The sequence below is a fragment of the Balaenoptera musculus genome, chromosome 9 (genome assembly GCF_009873245.2).
Source record: "Balaenoptera musculus isolate JJ_BM4_2016_0621 chromosome 9, mBalMus1.pri.v3, whole genome shotgun sequence".
Classification (NCBI taxonomy): Eukaryota; Metazoa; Chordata; class Mammalia; order Artiodactyla; family Balaenopteridae; genus Balaenoptera; species Balaenoptera musculus.
Window position 1 is genome coordinate 38,968,549 of NC_045793.1, and position 19,746 is coordinate 38,988,294.

The 19,746-nt window shown below is 36.4% G+C and overlaps 2 protein-coding genes across 5 annotated transcripts in view; one reads left to right on the forward strand and one right to left on the reverse strand.

The window, feature by feature from the left end:
* Positions 1-19,746, forward strand: part of IMMP2L (inner mitochondrial membrane peptidase subunit 2) — a 901,263-nt gene that overhangs the window by 328,308 nt on the left and 553,209 nt on the right. The gene's annotated exons all lie outside the window — the stretch shown is intronic.
* On the reverse strand, positions 4,024-5,396 carry LOC118900598 (DNA/RNA-binding protein KIN17-like). Its single transcript, XM_036863028.1, has one exon. The coding sequence runs from the start codon at positions 5,367-5,369 to the stop codon at positions 4,191-4,193; it is 1,179 nt and encodes a 392-aa protein (XP_036718923.1). The 5' UTR covers positions 5,370-5,396; the 3' UTR covers positions 4,024-4,190.

Consider the following 19,746-nt stretch of genomic DNA (forward strand, 5'->3'; position numbering starts at 1 on the left):
AAATTAACCTTCTAGATAAGGGTTCCCAGACCTGACTCATCGTTACAATTCCCTGGAAATTTAAGAGAAAGAGAGAGATAATCTGGTTCAATACAGCATGATGAAGACTGGGGGTATGAATGGTTAAGATGATTTAGTGATTCTCCCAGTTCTGTTGATGATAAGAAAAAACAAGGGCAACGTTAAGCAGGATTTCAGTCTTCTAGTCTGGATTTTTGAACCTTTGAACCTGTCTTTGCTCAGTCTCCTTCGTTTTCCTGTCTCCTGGAAGGTGAGCAGGGCTTTCCCACTGCTCTGTTATTGTAAGCCTAACTACCTGTTTGTACTCTAGGCTTTTCCTTTCCTGTTTCCAGACTTATCTGTCTGGTGTTCTTGTCCCTCTCAATAACTTGATTGAAGCAAATTCTGTCAATATCCCTGAGGATCAAAAAAACCTTCTCCAAGAGCATGAATTTCTAAAATGTAGAATGTTAAGTCCCATTGCATGCACCATATTGGCTAATGACTACTTTTACATGACAATGGTAGCCCATTTAGAGAAAAATTGGATGACAGAAAAATTAGTCCAGGGATGCTGTGATGTATCTAGTTAATTCTTGCTCTTTGGAATGTGTCCTCTTGACAAATTATTCTCCGTATCTCACAAAGGCTACTTCCAACACTTTCCACTCTCTCTAAGCTGCAACACTCTACTCTTCCTTAGTGGACCATCTTGCCTCTTCAGTTGTCTAAAAAGCAGCGAAGCATTTTGGTTTAACATCCTTCACCATCCCTTTTCTTCCTAAGAAATTTCCCTGGACCTTTTAGCCTATTCCTTTCACCTTTTTCTATGATCTTGTTTAAGAAATGATTTCCCCCTCACTCCTATATCTTCCATTGCTTCCTTTTCTCTAAGTCAATACACAGAATTCCTCCCCTTTATCTCAATACCTCTTCATATCTCAACCTTACCATTCACTATCAGATTTCTGCAAGGAAAGGGGGGAGGCAGCTGTGGGAGTTGCCTCCTCTTGCACCCTCTCGTTCTGATCATCTGGTTCTATGCTCGCCTCTCCACTGTGATGGTTGCTTTTGAAGGTCACAGATGGTCAGGTTCAGTGGCCTTTTCCTGCTGCTTTTGTTCCATGAACTCTTTGTGATATTTACATTATTGCCCAGCATTTTCTGCTTCAGCTTTCTTTGGCTTCGGGCTCCCTAGATCCACTTCCTTCCTTTCCTTCACCACCCTGTTTGCTCATCTTTCTGCTTGAAATCTATTTTGGATTTCCTAGGTATTTGATTTCCTAGATTCTCTTCCAAGTTTTTTTTTTTTCCTCTCTCTGTTTTCTCCTTTTTGATCTCATCCCTTTTTTTTTTTTTTCACACACACACACTGTATTTTATTTTTACAAGAGATAAATAGACTGACACCAAGCATTGTACATGGATGACCACAACAAAAGCAACAATGATTGCAATTACCAAACATGAAACACACTCATACTATGTCATAATATTGACATTCAGTCCAGTAATCCTCCACTGTAACAGCTCCTTTACTTTGCAGTGAAAATTGATTTTTATATTCTTTGCCTCTGAGTCCTTGTGGGTGATCTCATCCCTTTTTAAAAAATTGATTCTATGCTAGTAGTCTGCTGAACTTTGCTAAATCTATATTTTTCCATCCTTAATCTTTCTTATGAGTTCTCTTCCTTATTTTTAGCTGCCTATATCTAATATACCTTCCTTATTTTTAGGTATCTCTCAGCTTCTTAAACTGTGCTTATTCCACCTCATTGATGCCTCACCAAACATCTTCTATTTCATTTCAGCTAATGTGTATGACCTCCCAGGCACAAGGGCAATACCTTGGAGTCGCTATCATATTTTTCTATTTCCCTTTAATATTTATTTATTTTCCCAGTTTTTTCAATTCTGAAATGTGTTCCAAATAACTTTAAGCTAAAATTAAATAGCACTATATATATTATTTTAAACACACAAAATAATACATGATACACACAGTATAAATTGCATGTGTTTGTGTATATGTGTATATGAGGCATAGTAACACAATAAAAATTCATGAACCCATTATCCAGTCCAAGAACCAGATCATTGAATATTCCAAATTTTTCTTTTCTAATTTCAGTTTAAGATTTGTGTTTCAATAACCCTCCAATTGTCCCCTTGTTACATAATACGCTTTAAAACTATATTTCTCTGCCAAGCTTCTGATGATGTGCCCTTGATCAAAAGCCTCAGGTTCCCCATTACTTTCAGAGTAAAATAGACTGTACCTAATTCTCAACACTTTGTTGATCTGGCCCAACCTGTGATTCAGCTCCATTTTCTGCTATTCCCATTGAATCACTCCATGCTTCAAACTCAAAGTGTCTTCCTTCCTTCTTTCATTTCTTCCTTTCTCTTCATGAACAAGCCACTGCTATCTTCTTTGCGCACCTTTGCTCCTGTAATTCCACATTGAAGCAGTCCCTGGAATGTTCTCTGTCTTATCTCCTTTGGTTAAAATCCAATTCATGCTGTAGGGCCTATCTGAAATGCTTTCATATTTATGCAGACCAATCATACATGGTCTCTGAAGCACTCATTCTCTCTGTCATTGCTTTGAAGTATTTGTAGTTTTCTTATATTTCTTCATATCCTTCATGTATTACATAAGGTCTTGTATAAAGAGTACACTTAATAAATATGTGTTAAATTAATTGTTGGAGAGAGTAACTGAACTGAATATTTGTTTCTTCCTATAAAAAAGGATATAATTTCTGCCTAAGTTAAATTTCTTATTTTGTCTTTTTCCCTTTTCATTCAAGGTAGGTCCAGGGAAGGCCAGAGTCCCTATCCATATCTATACAGTTGGAGGACAAATCACAAGATTCTCAAGTTTTGGTATTTCCTATTTTGACTGGTGTTCCAATTCTAACTCTAAGAAAACATGGTTCTTTGTAAATTTGAAGATTTCTTAACTGGGATTCTCCCTTCAATACTCACAATACTATAATAGTACAACAGCAATTTTTATTTTCTTTTAGACGTTTCCTTAAATGGCAGTACTATGATTAAGAGTATAAGTGGATGCAATATTTCTTACATTTTACCAGTTGGTGAGCCTAGAAAAGGAAACATACTTTAAAATGGGTGATATTTAACTATATTAGGCATAGAGGAAGGGAAATATTTCTTGCCTATGGCAGTAAGAAGACACCTTAATGGCGTTACAAATAGGTTTGCAGATAGTCCTTAGAGTCTGCCTGGTTGAGGAGATTTCTATCTAGAAACAGCAGAGTAGATAAGATGAATTTTGTAAGTTTTTACAGCTTCCAGTTGATATGTGAAACAAACAAACCCAGCTTCAAAACTTCAAACTGACAAAATAGAGCCACATAATTATGTTGGAAATATGCTCTATCTGTTAAGAAGAACTTTTTAATTTTTAAGACAAATATGCCACCGAAATCTCTAGTAATCTTCACGTCAGGGGTCCCTTCCTATGGAACTGCTGAGGCTGAGGTAATTTTAATTAAGATGAGGCAGGGAGTCAAGAAAGTAAAAAACAAAGTCTCAACCAAAAGGCGTTACTTGGAAGGGAGGAAAAGGAGACGGGATTGATTGTTAGCTCTTAGAATCTGAACAGACAGGGAGAACATGAGGCCTGTCTCTGCAGATTGCAACAGGGCTGATAGGCAGGTAGCATGGGGCCTAGAGACCAGGAACACTGGGTCGTTTTTCTCTACCTGACCCAAACCCTCAGGCCCACCTATAATATAATTATGTCTTCCAAAAAGTCATTTGCTCTTAAAGGCTGATTGAACCATACTTTGTGTTATTATTGGAGGGCATCTTACCCTGATAAAGGTGGTAATTATTTATCTAGATAAGCAATCTTGTTGATTGACTGTAGCTAAACCTTTGGCTTTTAGGCCAAAAAGTACCTTTAGGCTTTATTGGTATATGAGTAAATGGAACATGAGTATTAGTTGTACCAGTTTTTGTTTTTTTTTTAATTTTGATACTTCATGAGATATAATTAGATTTTTCTATAAGTTTAGCTAAACTATACAGTAATATTTAAATAAATCCTTTTGTTTCATACAAAAGAAACACCCTAACACAGTAGAGTCTTGTAATGCCTTCGTGAACACCAATTTGATGCTTTAAGATTTTAATGTGCTGTTAACAAGTTATCAAACTCAGGCAAGTTTAGAAATGTCTTCGTATTGAATTCCTTCAACTCTGCGTCCTTTTAAAGGGCCGGTTTCAATGACTATAGTAGCTGAAAAAGTCTTCTCATTGATGGATTCTAGGGTACCTTCATTTCCTCTGTAGCCTCCATTTAAAACGAGAATTCTTTTTCCTGGTGCTGGAATTACTGTTTCTAAATGAGTCTGGTCAAGTTTCAGCTTGTCTCCAGAATCAATCATCTTCACGACAGCTGTGTAATTGTCAATTACTTCCTTAACAATCCCCTTTTTCTTATGATATTTCTCTCCAAGTTTTTTGGTTATAATTTTCACTACAATTTCAGGCTGGAGCCAGTAATCTGTTCGGGCAGCTCTTTTCTTCTCCTCTTCAATCTCCATGATTTCATCGAGTGCAGATTTCTTCTTCTTCTTTTCTTTTGACTGAGCTGAGCTCTGGGAAGATTCCTTCCGTTTCACCGATGCTGCGTTCCCTATTGTCTTCAGAGCACTTGGTCCCAAAGAACTTGATTTGGAAGATGCTCCTCCTGAACTACATGCTCCTTTATTCAAATTAAATGTAACTTTTTCTTCATCATTTTCTCTGCTTAATTCCGTAAAAACAGGGACTTCCTGCTCTCTCCCCTCCAGACCTCTTCTCACTTGTTCTTGAATAAATTTCGCAGTTTTCTCTTCATCATCAAGGTCCTGCTTCTTCTTCTTCTCTAGTTCCAGCTGCCGGCGGATCGTCTCAGGGTTCCTATCTATATACTGAATATACCAGCCTTTTGGTGTTTCGTCCACTTTGCACAAGCCTTCTCTGCCCAGCCACTTAGTAAAGTCTGTCAGCGTCTCCCACTGAGTGGCGTTCATGTGGATGTGCTCTCGGTGGCTGATGTACTCATTGTAAACGATGTTGTTGTGAACCCTCTTGGTTCCAAAGCGTCTCCTGAGAAGTTCTAGAAAGTCATTTCGGAATTCCTCTGAAAAATAATCCATAAACTGCTGAGGATTTTCTGAAGCCAGCAATAGTTGTCTCTGATGAGATTCGGACATACAATGACACTTAAAGCCATTCTCGTCCCGGCACTGCTTCTGGCACATCTGGCAATACCAGCGCAGCTTCTGAAGCCCCTTGGACTTGATCCTGTTGGCGATGGCCTTAGGGGTAAGAAAATCTGATTTCCCCATCGCGCCCTCCGCAGCAATAACTTTCGGGAGCCCAGCGCCGGGTTGACCGGAAGCGGAACAGGGCTGGCGGGGGTGGTCAGTTGTACCAGTTTTAACAGCTGAAGTTACATACTAATTTTTGAGTTTAAATGTAGTTAGTGGTTGCTTACTTTCTGAAACTAACTTTGAAATTGCTTAAGAAATTTGTGCTCTTTTCCTTCTCATCACGGTATTTTCATAAATGCTCTTAGTTTTAAACTATAAACGTGGAGCCAGCACCCCTGTGCATAAACTGCCTCAAAGGATAATTAGATGATTATAATGGGACTTGCTTTGAGATGGCTAATTAAAAATATCTACTGCTCCCAAGTCTAATTTTTGTGAGTAACGATCACATATTAGCAACTATGAAACTTAAGTTACAGCCAACCTCATTGAAGAAAAAAAAAAAAAGTAAATATGTTGACAGTATTTTCTACAAAGACCTAAAGGATGGCACCAGACCAGTCTTTCCATTTTCTACTCTGTATTCTGTGCTCAGCCTCTCATACGTGTGGACACTAAACCACCTGCACCATGCTTCATTCATCTGATTTCACTCTGTTTGTTTTCATTTATTTTATAACGCTTCCTTTGGCACTGGGGAGATAATTTTCTCCCTCTTTTCTACCTTATGTTGAACCTCTGAAAGAAGGCTTTTGTAATTGGACTTCACAGCTTTAAGAAACATTTCATAACCTGCCAGTAAAAATGTCAGTTCTCTGGGCCAGGGCATAATTAAATAAGTATCCGTGTGGTAATTCAGCCGCAAAATAAAGTAATTTAAAAGGGATTATTAATTGAGGACTTGCTTTGATTTTGGAATTCTAATCAGTAACAAGCTGCGTTATGGACAAAATTTTTCTTGCTTTCACCATTTCCATTACTTGGATTTAAAAATATTAAATGAAACTGTGTCAGTAAAATTTTTACTTTATTTTTCTGAATGATTAATCTCCTGAGAGAATCTTGTTAAAATATCAACAAATCAGATAGGGACAAAATGTTTAGCTGTGAGTCTTTAAAAGCAAAGATGAGTGATACAAGCAATGTATAAAACTTTGTAATGGACTCTGTTGGAAGCCGTTACTTCCTGATGGAAGACTGAAAAAAAGTGCAAAATTGAATTTTGGAGGCTAATCATAGTTTGTTTGGTGGGGAGCCCTTTGAGCTGAGAGCAGCAGGAGGAAGACAAGGGTGTAAAGTGATGGATACCATAATGATGAGGTGTGGATTAACTAGTGGTCATTCTGGGAAAGAGTTAGTTTTGAGAGCAAACCGAAAGGGTGATGTAGTAAAATCAGTCTTTTAAAACAGAAAAGCTCCAGAGTTCCCTGGTGGTCTGGTGGTTAAGATTTGGCACTTCCACTGCTGTGGCCCAGGTTCAATCCCTGGTTGAGGAATTGAGATCCTGCAAGCTGCACAGCCTGGCTAAAAAACAAAACAAAACAAAACAAACCCAGAAAACAAACAAAAAACCACAAACGACGCCCCAAAACAAAGAAAACAAACAAACAAAACAAAACAGCTCTGTCTTTTGCTAGGAATTAATTGGTTGGTTGTATAGTTTTAAAGCTACATTTGAAGTCTGGGAATGGTAAGGGTGAGCAATGACTTAGAACTCAACATAATTATCACTGACATTAATTGAGCTTTTATTTTGTTCTAGCGGCTACAGTAAGTGCTTTAGTCTATCAACTCAATTCTTCTTACACCCCTGTGAAATAGGTCAGACTCCATGAGGAAACTGAGGCACAAAGGTTACTTTATTAGTGGCTGAGGTGAGGTGTTTAACCCAGGCAGCCCAATTCCAAAGCCCGAGTGTTTGGCTACAATTGTATGTCCCTTCCAAGGGAAATTTTATTGATAGTGATGCTTTAAGTACATTTCAGCCCAGTGCTGTATCCTAATGATAGTTTTTAAATGGCTATTACTAAATGGAGAGATAGGGATTTGTAGAAAGTTTGACATTAGATATCCCATAACAGGGAGAGACTCCCCCGCCCCCGCCAAGGTTAACTCATACAATAGATTTTTCTTGACAATCATAAAAATATTTTTTAAATATTTATTTATTTATTTATTTACTTGGCTGCGTCGGGTCTTAGTTGTGGCACGCGGGATCTTCATTGTGGCATGCGGGATCTTTCATTGTGGCACGCAGGCTCTTTGTTGTGGCATGTGGGCTTCTCTCTAGTTGTGGCCCTCGTGAGCTCTCTAGTTGTGGCATACGGGCTCCAGAGCACGCGGGCTCAGTAGTTGCAGCACTCAGACTCTCTAGTTGTGGCGCATGGGCTCTAGGCCACATGCGCTCAGTAGTTGCGGTACACGGGCTTAGTTTCTCTGTGGCATGTGGGATCTCCCTGATCAGGGATCAAACCCATGTCCCCTGCATTGAAAGGCGGATTCTTAACCACTGGACCACTAGGGAAGTCCGTTAAAAATATTTTTTGTAAAAGTTATTTTTTTCCAGAAACAATGAAAGAATGGTAGATGGCAAGTGCTGGTCTTCTTTTATGTACTTACTTGAAATGTTTACTTGATGTGCCCATCTGGCCCCTAAGAGTAACACCTCAGCGGGCTTCCCTGGTGGCGCAGTGGTTGAGAATCTGCCTGCCAATGCAGGGGACACGGGTTCCAGCCCTGGTCTGGGAGGATCCCGCATGCCGCGGAGCGGCTGGGCCCGTGAGCCACAGTTGCTGAGCCTGCGCGTCTGGAGCCTGTGCTCTGCAACGAGAGAGGCTGCGATGGTGAGAGGCCCGCGCACCGCGATGAAGAGTGGTCCCCACTTGCCGCAGCTAGAGAGAGCCCTCGCACAGAGACGAAGACTCAACACAGTCATAAATAAATAAATAAATAAATAAAAGAACGTGAATTTCTTTAAAAAAAAAAGAGTAACACCTCAGCAAAGATGTCTCCCCCGATGAGGCTTATTGTCTGCTTATTTGTTTTGTTTTATTTTGTTTTCTTGTTCTCTTGCTTATGAGATGAGAATAAGCTTCTAAGGCTATGTTCTCACTTGAAACAATCTGAAGATCAGAGTCACTGATTGTGTTACTACACACCAGAAAGAACGTAAACGTAGACCCTACCTTTACTGCAGTTTGAGAAGCTGATTTGCGGCAACAAACGGAAAGACTGGAAAATTGCCTAGCAAGTCTGGGCTTATGTAGCGTACAGCTGGAAAGCTAACGGGGACTTACTTGCATGAAGGGATATTAAAAGAAACGTGTTCTTGTTTGTTTCCTCAGGATGAATAGAGAAGAAATAGGCTTAAGTTAAAGCAAGCAGGATCTAGTGTTCTAGGATAGAGGTAATGAAAAACCTCAGGATTTTACTAGTAGTGAGATCTGAAGGAGTTTATTGATTTTTTAAAAATCACAATTGTGTAAGAATAAGATAGTATATGGGGTAGTTTTAAAGCAGTCTGGTGTTCCATTAGGAAAACAGATTTAGTGTCCTGGAGCTTCTTTGGAGATTTAACACTATGTATTGTAGCTTGTTTTAATTCTACGTGCTTGAGTTGGGAGCTGTCTAGGCAGTTCTCTACTTTGAGTGATTGTGCTTCTAGACGATGCAGAAAGGCTTCCAGCCAGTTTTACCGGTGTTATTATGTAATGGCACTTAATGCAAGCAGGGCACAAATGAACTTGCCCCAGCTAGTCTGATTCCTGATGCGAATCAATAAGGCCCCCTCATCAGCAGCCTCAGTTTGTTCCCCTGGGCTGCTCTGTGACACTCTGTGTAGGGTTCGCCCCCGCTGCAGAGCAGCAGCAGCCGAGAGAGGGCAGAGCAGGAGCAAAACGGCGGGGTCCCCACACAGCTCCCGAGGCGATCTTCTTTTTTTAGTGTAAAACCTCCTTGTGTTTTTGTTGTTGTTGCTGTTTTCTGTAACTTAATGTTATTTATTGTTTTGTACTAAAATGGTTCGTTTATAAATTTCGCTCGTGAAATCAAATCAAAGAGGTAAAGATAGAAGGAGAAAAATATGTGTTTGGCTAGCAGAAGAGACCTCTTTGACCTATAATGCCCTGTGACATTCAGTGGGACTGATCTCCCAGAGGAGTTGGTAAATTGGCTCTGTGACCATTCCCACAGAGAAGTTCTAAAAGTGGCAACGACAGTGCCCTTGAAGCAGATATATAGGCTGTCCAGTAAAATACTTTGAAAGGCTGCACTCATTTGATGTGTGAGGTCTTGATGTCTTACATGTATGTATTACATTTGATGTATTTATGAAAAGAATTCAGTCTCAGCACTATATAGTCACACCTCACATTCCCAATCTACCCTCCAAATAAAAATATAAACAGATCTCCCAGCAATAATGACTACACTAATAGAAGGATTTTTTTAGCTAGGATAGAAAGACTTGATTGTGTCAGTTTTGTACCTTTGGTATTTGCCATTATTCAGATCACAGCTTTAAAGGTTTTTTAGTTTGTTTGTTTGTTTTTACATTGTGAAGAAATAATGAGAGAGCTCAGAGCAAGGACAATTTGGTGCCAGTGAGGATTGATTCACACATAAAGCTCTTGCATGTCAGCGAAGGGCAAGTTGAGTGTTCAAGTGCTGCTGACCTGGCAGCTTGGACACTGCAGGACATTAGCTATTCGTCCAGAGAAACTTACTTGGAAAAATGAGAGTGCTACAACGAACTATTAAGGAGGTTTTCTCAAAAAAAAAAAAAAAAAAAGAGAGAAAAGAAAAATCATCAGGGATTACTGTTTCACCCAGAATCTCCTCTAAAGCTTTCTGTCCTTACACTTATAGACAGCACTTAATATTTTATGTTGTGATTATTTGTTTTTATTGCCTTTTTTTTAATGTCAAAAAGGACTTCTTCAAAGGTAAGAGCCTTGCTTTCATCTTTTTTTTTTTGCTTTTCCTGCCTTGCGTTGTACCTGGTACAGAGAGGTGCTCAGAATACTTCTGTTCAATAAATATCTGACTCCCAAAATATCTCTGCAAAAACCTTTCTAAATTCTGTGGTCTTGCAGTTTTTTTGTCTGCTTGTTTTACCTTTTTCCTCTATTTGTTTCTATAAAAATAGGTCAGGTTGACTTTTAGAAGGCAGTAGTAGCTTGGTGGAAACTTGGAATGGAAAAGTAAATAGAATTAAATCTAGATTATTATTATTTTTTTCTTTTTATGTACTTTAAATTTTAGTTTTTTATTGTGGTAAAAGACACGTAACAGATTATTATTTTTAGGTTAATTTATAGATGTCTCTGAACTATAGTGTATGCAGTAGGTAATGAAACATGTTCTTCTATGTTTCCAGATTGCTTTAGCATCAGGCCTTTGGTAAGGATTATAATTGCATATTATAGTTTTATTTCTATGAGAAAATAGCATCAATTTATATAATTCTGATCTAAGGTTGTTTGTTTGTTTGTTTTCCTAGAGGGATTCTAGCAGTTGACTCTGTGAAAGACTGGGGTTGGAGTACTCGGTTCTTACTCTGTGATCTTGGGTAGGTCAGTTAACTTCTCTGAGCCTCAGTTTCTTTATGTTTAAAAACAGGGGTAGCAAAACATACCTCACAGGCTGTTGTGAAGACTAAATGACTTACTATATGAAAGTATTCAACATGTTACCTGAATGTTGGTGGTGGCCAAGAAGTTGTGTGTGTTTGTGTATGTGTGTGTGTGTTTTAATTACTTGTTATTTTTTAACCTAAATAGCAAAGTATAGTATTATAGAATTTTCATGGAAAAAAGAGCTTATCAATCATTACAGTATTATTAGATATAGCTACTTTGTGTGCTAATAATCATAATGTATATCAGCACTGTTGAATACTTAGTATGCATGGAAAATTTTACTGAATATTATATTTTAATCAGAGTTTTTAAAAATTTGTGTTGTAATGCAGAGGTGACTATATGCTCTGGGGTTAGAGACTAAAATGAGATTTTTGTTTTATGCCTTGCAGTTCATATTGTAATTTATTTAAACAGAAGAGGGCTATAAATTGCATTTTAAAGCAGATACCTCTCATGAGACATTTGCATCACTGAGCACTGTGGACTTTTGAAAGTATTTTCAAAACTACTCACAGGAGCATTTGTCTCAGTCATTGAAAAATTCTTGGACAGGACATAATAATTTCTCAACCATTAGAGAAATGATATTATTTTAGAATAATATTTTAAAATGCAGATCCTGTAAAAGATGATAGATGACTATTCTAAAGTGAGATTTATTTCCTTTCTGAGTGTAGACTGGAGTGGTTAGACTTTAAGAGCATGACTGATCAGTGAATCTCGTCTATTCAGCAGTTCTACAGTGTATAGATCCTTGGCATTATTAAAGCAACCATTTACAACTTATTTGTAACAAAGTTCTTACAAGGGTAGTACATGTAATGTGGTTCCAAAGACATGGAAATCATTTCCAAGAGAAGTTTTAGATTTTAGTGATTTTTCAAACAATCGGGAGCCGTCTTTCGGCCATTTCATTGCTCTGCTACTGATTGGACTGTGTGATATCCTGAGAATTCGTTTAGTTTTTAATGGTTCTTTGTGTCAAACCCATGTCGCTCCTTCTAAAAAATGGAGACGAGGAAGCCAGAGATAAAATATTTTACCTCATGTCTGACAGTGACAGAGGCAGAACAAGTAGCACTCCACATCTAATTTCTTGGGTTTCTTTGGTTTTCCAATTTTAATTTTAAAAGAACCAATAGTTTTCTAAAAAGTAACGTAATCCTAGTCTATTTTTTCCCAAACATTATTACTTTTCTTCTTTTCTTTAAAAACATATGCCTTACCTTCCCTGACCACCTTATTTAAAATAACACCGTCCCCAATGTTGCCTATCCCTCTGGGCCTCTTTATTTTTCTACATAGCACTATTGCCATCTGACATACTATATATTTTTCTTGTTATTATCTGTCTCCTTTATTATAAAAACTCTGCAAGAGTGGGACCATGTATCTGTTTTGTTTACTGTTGTATTCCAGTGCCAAGAATAGCACCTGACACATAGGATGCTGGCAATAAATATTTATTGCATGAATGAAGTCAAAACAAACAACAAACAAACAAAAGAAAACCTATGCCTTGCTTTTTTGTATGATTGAGTACTTCTTTTTATGAAAGCATTTGTTTCAAGAACAATTCATCTTAAATATACCTTTAAACATTAGCCATTTCCTTTTCCTGGTATCTGTCTGAAAATGTAGTTCTAGTTTGGGAGGTTTTAATGTTTACTTCTCATTTTCCAGATAGCAAATGGCCTTTTTGCAGAAAGTTAGGTTGCTTCCCCACGATTATCAGTGTTTGCAGTTTGGGGCAGGAGACCAGCTCTCAAGTCGTCTGTACTATGCCTGGTCTCCCAAAACGGTGGGCACCTATGGATTTCTTTATTTGTTTGCATACTTGTTTGCTTGTTTCTACCCACCATTTTCCAAAATGAATTTTAGGAGGCCAGCTGTCTATGAATCCGCAAAGTTCCATACACACTCATCTCTGTTTCTGCTCTACTAATCGATCAGTGTTGGGTCAACTAGAGTTCAAGAGTAAAATCGCTTATTATCTCTTTATCCCGTTCCTATAGAGAAGTAGTCCATTTCCCCAAACTCCCTTCTTGCTCGTGTAATGTTTTCCTTTGATGCTATTTTTTAAGCTGTGTTTCAGATAGTGTCTGTGCAGAGTCAATTCTACATATCCTCTTTACTGTCCATCATTAGAGGGCAGCCACCTAGAACAAAGCAGCGACAACTGAATTGCTGGCTGGGTTCACGAGTGAAACTAACTGTGAGGACACTCATCTTTGCCCTGTTGGGTATATTTGGAGTAGATCAATTTAAATGATGGGTCTCCATGGGATAAAGGAAGGCACTTCTCTAACAATGAATTCTACATGATGGGAAACTCTGAGTGTGTGACAAATGAGGTTATTTTTAATTCTTGAAACTTGTCATCAGAGAAATTATCAGCCAGGTGGACTTTGGGGCCAGCACTTCAGTTGATAGTTCCCTTTTCCAGACAAATTTAAGTTCCATTAATGGATTTTAATTGCACTGACTTTTTCTGCCAAGAGTGGGGATCATGGAAGTTAATAACCTGGTATTAAAGTCAGTAGAAATCCTTCATTTGGCTTCTGGTTGTTTCTCAGTGACAATTCTGCTTTATCCTAGGAGTGATACATTTATCACATTTGAAACATGTTTAGTCAAGTTAAAGAAACTACTTCTCTAAAGATGTGCTTTGAGATTAGTATCTAGTTTTTCATGTAGATTGGGTAGTGTAAATCTCCGAAAATTGCATGAAGATTGAATTCCTAAAATTGAGGCAATTTCCTGTGGATTTGACATGATAAATGTTGGTTGGGGACAACACATTGATTTTCATTATGTAGCTGTAGGACGTAGGCATGCTCTGCATATTCATTTAATGAACTGTTTGTGTTTAAAACATGTCTTTGGGCCCTCCAAGAAAATGTGTGTGATGCTAGATTTTTTTCATATGAATTTCTTAGAAGAATAGATAAGAATTGTTCCTGAATATCCGAACAAGCTAAGATGGGAATCAAGATTGCATGATTAGGATCTGATTTTGCCCTTGTGGGAGAAAATATATAGGAAGGTTTTTTTTCCGCTGTAATACTATATTTTTGTTGAGATTGTTGTTGACTAAAGTAAATATGAATTAAAATATTAATTGGTGCAAGGGTACTACATTTGATTAGCAATCATGCAAACATAGGGTTCTTCCTGTTGTTTGCCATGCCTTTGTGTCTTTTATCTGTTTGGTGAACTCCTAGTTATCTTTCAAGTTCCAGGTGGCCCATCACCTCCATGAGGTCTTCGTCTCTCTGCTAAGCAGAGTTGGTGGCTCTTTCTCAGTGATCCCTTTATTGCTTGGAATTGTCTATTATAAATATAGATATCTATTATATCTATTACAGCCATATCGTAATGTATTATAATTATTTTTATGTCTCTTTTTTCCAACAGATAGTGAGTTTTATTTGGGCAGAGATGATGCCTTAATCACTATTTTAATGTCAGCTCCTTGATTAGGATCCCATATATAGTACGTTCTTTCACTGGGAAAGTAAGCCGACAAAATTTCCTGTGTCTACCTTTAGTTCACTTGTAATAATCCCTACTTTGGGGCTTGAATTAGAGTATGATGGTGTAAATAAAGCCAGTATGTCTGAAAATTTCATATGGATGTGTTAGATATAATAAAGAGACTGATTAAAGATCCACCAAGTTAAACAGTTATACTCTCCACTGCATCAGTAAGTCAATTTAAAAAGATTTTATTATACTTGATTCTGAAAAGGCAGTATCATGAATCCTGCTTTATTACTACCTAAATGTTATATACCTTGTATAGCCATTGGTTGGTTTTGAGAGGTTTTGTATGATGGAAAGGATATTGAAAGAATCAGACTAGAAAGAGATTTTAATCTTCTGTACTTTTCTCTGTAATTTGTAAACTTGCATCCCATACACGTCAGTAAAAATAACTCTATACATTTATTAAAACTTCAATATCTTCATTTATATTTAGAGGGGTAGCAACATAAAATTGAAAACCTGAGAGTTGTGAAGGATGTAAAGTCATCTTTTAATAAACTAAATTGCTCCTTCAAAGAGCCTATAAAACTGAAAAGTGTTCATTATAAATGTAATAAAAACTTATGAGTCCCATTTTATTAAAACTACACCCAGTTTCCTGAAGGCACTGGATCTTTAGAGGTAAACCAGTGACACTTTATGTCTAGCAACATACATTCTGTGAGATAAGATATCTACTGAAATGAGGTTGGTGGTTTTAACCGGATCCCTAATGGATATCCATTCATGTTAAAAGACTGGAATTTTTACTTTAGCAGAGTTTGCAGCTTCTGATAACAATGCACCCAGACCAGGTTAATGACAGTAGTAAATTACTTACTACTCTAAGTTCCTTGAAGAAACAGAACAATAGTGAAAGATAAAGCTTATGCTTCTACTAGTTGATGTGTTACATCATCTTGTCATCCTGTAAAATTCTTAGTCAAGTCAAATTATATAGATTAACACTGTCACAGGATATTAACTTTCTAGTGATTACCATTGACCTTTCTTTTTTCCCTTCAGGTACAGTATTGTTTTTGATGTGTTACAGGAGAATCATTCTCTTCTAGTCTTTGGCTGCTTTTCAATATTTTTCACTTCTACGTATTTCATATTTGGTTCTATTTTGCATATTCCATACACATATTTCCGTATTTTTAAATTGATTATGGTTATATTGATGGAGGTGTTTTTAAAGCGCAAAAGGGAAAATGATGAAGTGACAGCCAGCTTGTCCAGTTACTCTTAGCTTTAGAATCAACTAACTTTAAACAGAGATATTTGCATGTTTAAATGAGAGAATTGAAGTATTTAAGTTAATACGCATAGGTCGTATTGATTTATTCAGAAAATAAGGCAAGGTTTCTGGTAAATGGTGGCAAACATTTAAACTGTGTTTATTCCAATTCCTTTCTTGAAACACATCCCACAAAGAAATAAATTAATTGTATGATTGATTCTAAGGGCAGATCTGGAGCCATATTTAGAGGAATTGTCATGTCAGGCCAAACCTTCACCTGTTTATGCAGAGTAGAGAGAACATTTTCTTCCTCTTCTTCTTCTTTTTTTTTTAAAGATTTATTTATTTTTATTTATTTTTGGCTGCGTTGGGCCTTAGTCGTAGCACGTGGGATCTTCCTTGAGGCATGCGGGATCTTTCGTTGCGGCGCTCGGGCTTCTCTCTAGTTGTAGCCTGTGGGTTTTCTCTCTTTAGTTGAGGTGCGTGAGCTCAGTAGTTGTGGCACACAGGCTTAGTTGCCCTGCAGCACGTGGGATGTTAGTTCCCTGACCAGGGATCGAACCTGCATCCCCTGCATTGTAAAGCGGATTCTTCACCACTGGCCCACCAGGGAAGTCCCCATTTTCATCTTTTTTAAAAAATGAGTAGAAGGAAAGCCTTGTTTATTCTCCCATTAGTATTGCGTTCTGGTGTCCTGGAGAACAAGAGAAGAGTACTTGCCCCAAAATGTATTAGAATCCTTGGAGAAAGTTTTTAATTAAATCCTAAATATCCTTAACCTTAGGATATAAAATCTTATAAAATCTATAAGATTTTATATAAAATCATCTATAAAATCTTCATTACTCTGTTTAATGTCATCTGTCTGAATTTCTAAATTATATTCAGTGTTTTTTCCTTCTTGTTGGTTGCTGTTATTACTGTAAGGCAGATATTTGTCTCCAAATCTTTTCTAATATGTGAAAATTCCAAAATATGAGAAATCTTCTAATTTGAAAGTAATGATTTGGCAGCAAGAGAATTTTTCAGGGGAGCAAAATCATTTTAAACTTTTGAAACTTCAATTTCAGCATTAGGTCAATTTATCATTTGATAGAATGTAACAGTACTAAGTAAGCACATTGAATGCTATCATATGGTGTACTAGTTCTGGTGGGTTTTTAATATGATTATTTTTCTCATCCTTCCAGCTGACACCCCCTTTAAAATTTCTTGGAATTGGGGTTTATATTTGAGAAGTACCGTTTTCATTTTTAACTGATGACATATTTCACTTTGGTTTGTTGAACCCCAATTCCATAATTATTTTTATCTTTTTTTGTCTTTTTAAAGATATATGGAGATTTTTTTCATCAGATAGTTAACTATATTGCTCTGAGATTTATTTTCCTATAAATGCTTAGTTAATTTACAAAGTAATTGATTGGCTTATTGGAACTTATTGATGGCTGCTGTATTTCCTCAACCTTTTCAGTATTCTTCAGGTCATGTTAAAAAAAAAAAACACCTCATTATTTTAAGTAGTCTTTATGAATTCTAGAGAATGCATGGAAATTTAGGGTAGCTTTGTTTGTAATAGTGAAAAAGTGGAAGCAGCTCAAGTCAGCCTCAATAGGGGCAAAATAAATTGTGAAATACCCGTTCAATAAAATACTACACAGCTATGAAAATTAATGAGCTAGTTTTGTATGTACTGTTAAAGAGAGATGCCTAAGGTATATATTAAGTCAAAATGAGTAAAATGTAGAATGCAAATAGTTTGAGTGCATTTATGTAAAGCTAAAGCTGTACAGATATGTAAATAACAAACATATAGAGAGAAAAATTTTAAATGATTTCTGAGAACCATTAACAATGGTTACTTCTGGGGAAAGAAACTAGGAAAAATGAGAATAATTTGCACTTTCATATTAATTTCCTGTTTTTCTGCACTGCTTTGATTTTTCTTTTTTCTTTAGCCTCTGTTTCTATGACTTTTTTTTTTTTTTAATGAGCATGTTTTATTTTTAAAACAGGAAAACTTTTTTTAAAAAGTACCCATTTACTTAGGAAACAATGAATAGGAGACTATTCTTTTGGTGTCTTCCATAACCTTTTTTGAATGAAAATTGATTACCTTCTAATTTCCGATGATTGTCATGAAAGCTTTAAGAAAAATGCCACGTTGATTTTCATTTAAAACTTCTAGTGTTGAGTAGGTCATTTTATTGAACTCTTTTTTTTTTTCTTAGTTTGCTTTTGCAGTTTGATTCTGAAAATGAAGAGCAGAGATCTGCCTCTGCTTGTCAGGTGTCCCGTGAAAGGTCGCCACCCTAAAGCAATTTGTTCTTCAGAATGAACAATGTAACCTTTTACTTCGTTCTAAAATATTAATTATCTTGATTAGTTAGTTCTTGTAAGGCCAGAATTAAGCTTGGTTTAAAAAATTAAATTTGATTGAACACTGCAGCATTCTGTTCACATTGCCAAAGTAAATTTATAGATTTGGAGACAACTCAGACAAATTTTTTTGAGTGTGTTAATTTTAATTTATTTCATATTTTTCTGATAATTTCTAAACCTTAAGTTCGTAATGTTCTGGAAGAAACATGAATTTTGAAATCATACATATTTGTAAAAAGTACTCATAGGATGGTTAAAATTAAAATAAGTGAGATAACATATGTAAAGTACCCTGAAGAAAGACTTGGCCACATAACAGACCTTCAGTAAAAATATTTGTATGCATCTACTTTTAGAAACAAAACTTCATTCATAATAAAAATCATATACAGTGTAAAAGGTAGTGTGGCAATTGGTGAAGTGATACAATTAAAATTTTACACTGATTTTTGACTCTTTACTTTGAATGTATTGACTTCTCTGGCTAGTGTTGCCTCTTATATTCTTCCAGCCTGTCTCAGTTTTATTCCTTGTAACTTTATGCTTTGATGAAATTAGTCTTCAAAAGCAATTGATAAAGTCAGCTCAGTTTGTAATGAGATCATAGAAACTGGTATCACTTGAAACAGAACTGATAAGTTAAAAAAAAAAATGTTTCTAGCCTCTCATTCCATCTTCCAAAGATATTAATGGGATTTAGGTTTCTACTGTTCTTATTACTTTAAATTAGAGAAATGCTGTTAATTCAGTAGATTTAATAAGAATCTTTGTAATTCTATATAAGTATAAATGGAAGCCAAAAATCTATTACTTGGTAAATCTTTCATACACTTTACAATGTAAGTTTTATGTAGTGCCAATTAATGTTTAAAAACTGACATAGTAAATAACATACTAAACATCAGCAGTTTTGTATTAAAATAATTTATTCTTTTTTAACAATTCACTAAAATGCATTATTTGCAGCTTATAATACCTACAAAAATCTATTTCTGTATTTGAAATATTACCTCTGAAAATAATAAGTAAAAAATTGTTTTATTGAGGGGGGGGGCAGTTTAAGTATATAGCAAAATAAACTGGAAGTTTAGTGTCTGCATGCTTAAATCTAATTATAAGTTGATACTGATTGGAGCTAGACATTTATGTTCTGTATCAGTGATTTTGTGATTTAAGGTTGGAAATAATGGTAAATCTCCTGCCTCACAGAGTTGGTGAGAATAATTTGTAAAAGAAATTTCATAAAGGAAATACTGCGTTTTAGGTGTTACTCTTTTATTTAGAAACAAATACTGAGTAATATTTTTATCAACTGCATATGGTTTTATTGGATTGTGAGATAAGAACTATTCATTCCCGAACATTTATTCAGTACTTGGTATTTACTACACGTTGTGCGGGCAGTGGGTATAGTGATAAGACGAGGTTCTGGCGTTGATAGAGCTCTTTGTTAAAAGGGAGCCGAGCATCAAAAGCAAATAATTATGATACACAGTAACAAATGTGGTTAACAGATGTAGTGGGACAAAGGAGGAATTGGTTCCATTGGGGATCTCAGGAATTCTTCCCAGAGGCTGTGCTTGAAGGGTGGTAAATAAGAGTATTAACAGCAAGGTGGGATAATGGTGATCATAAGTAGACTGAAATTAGGTAAATA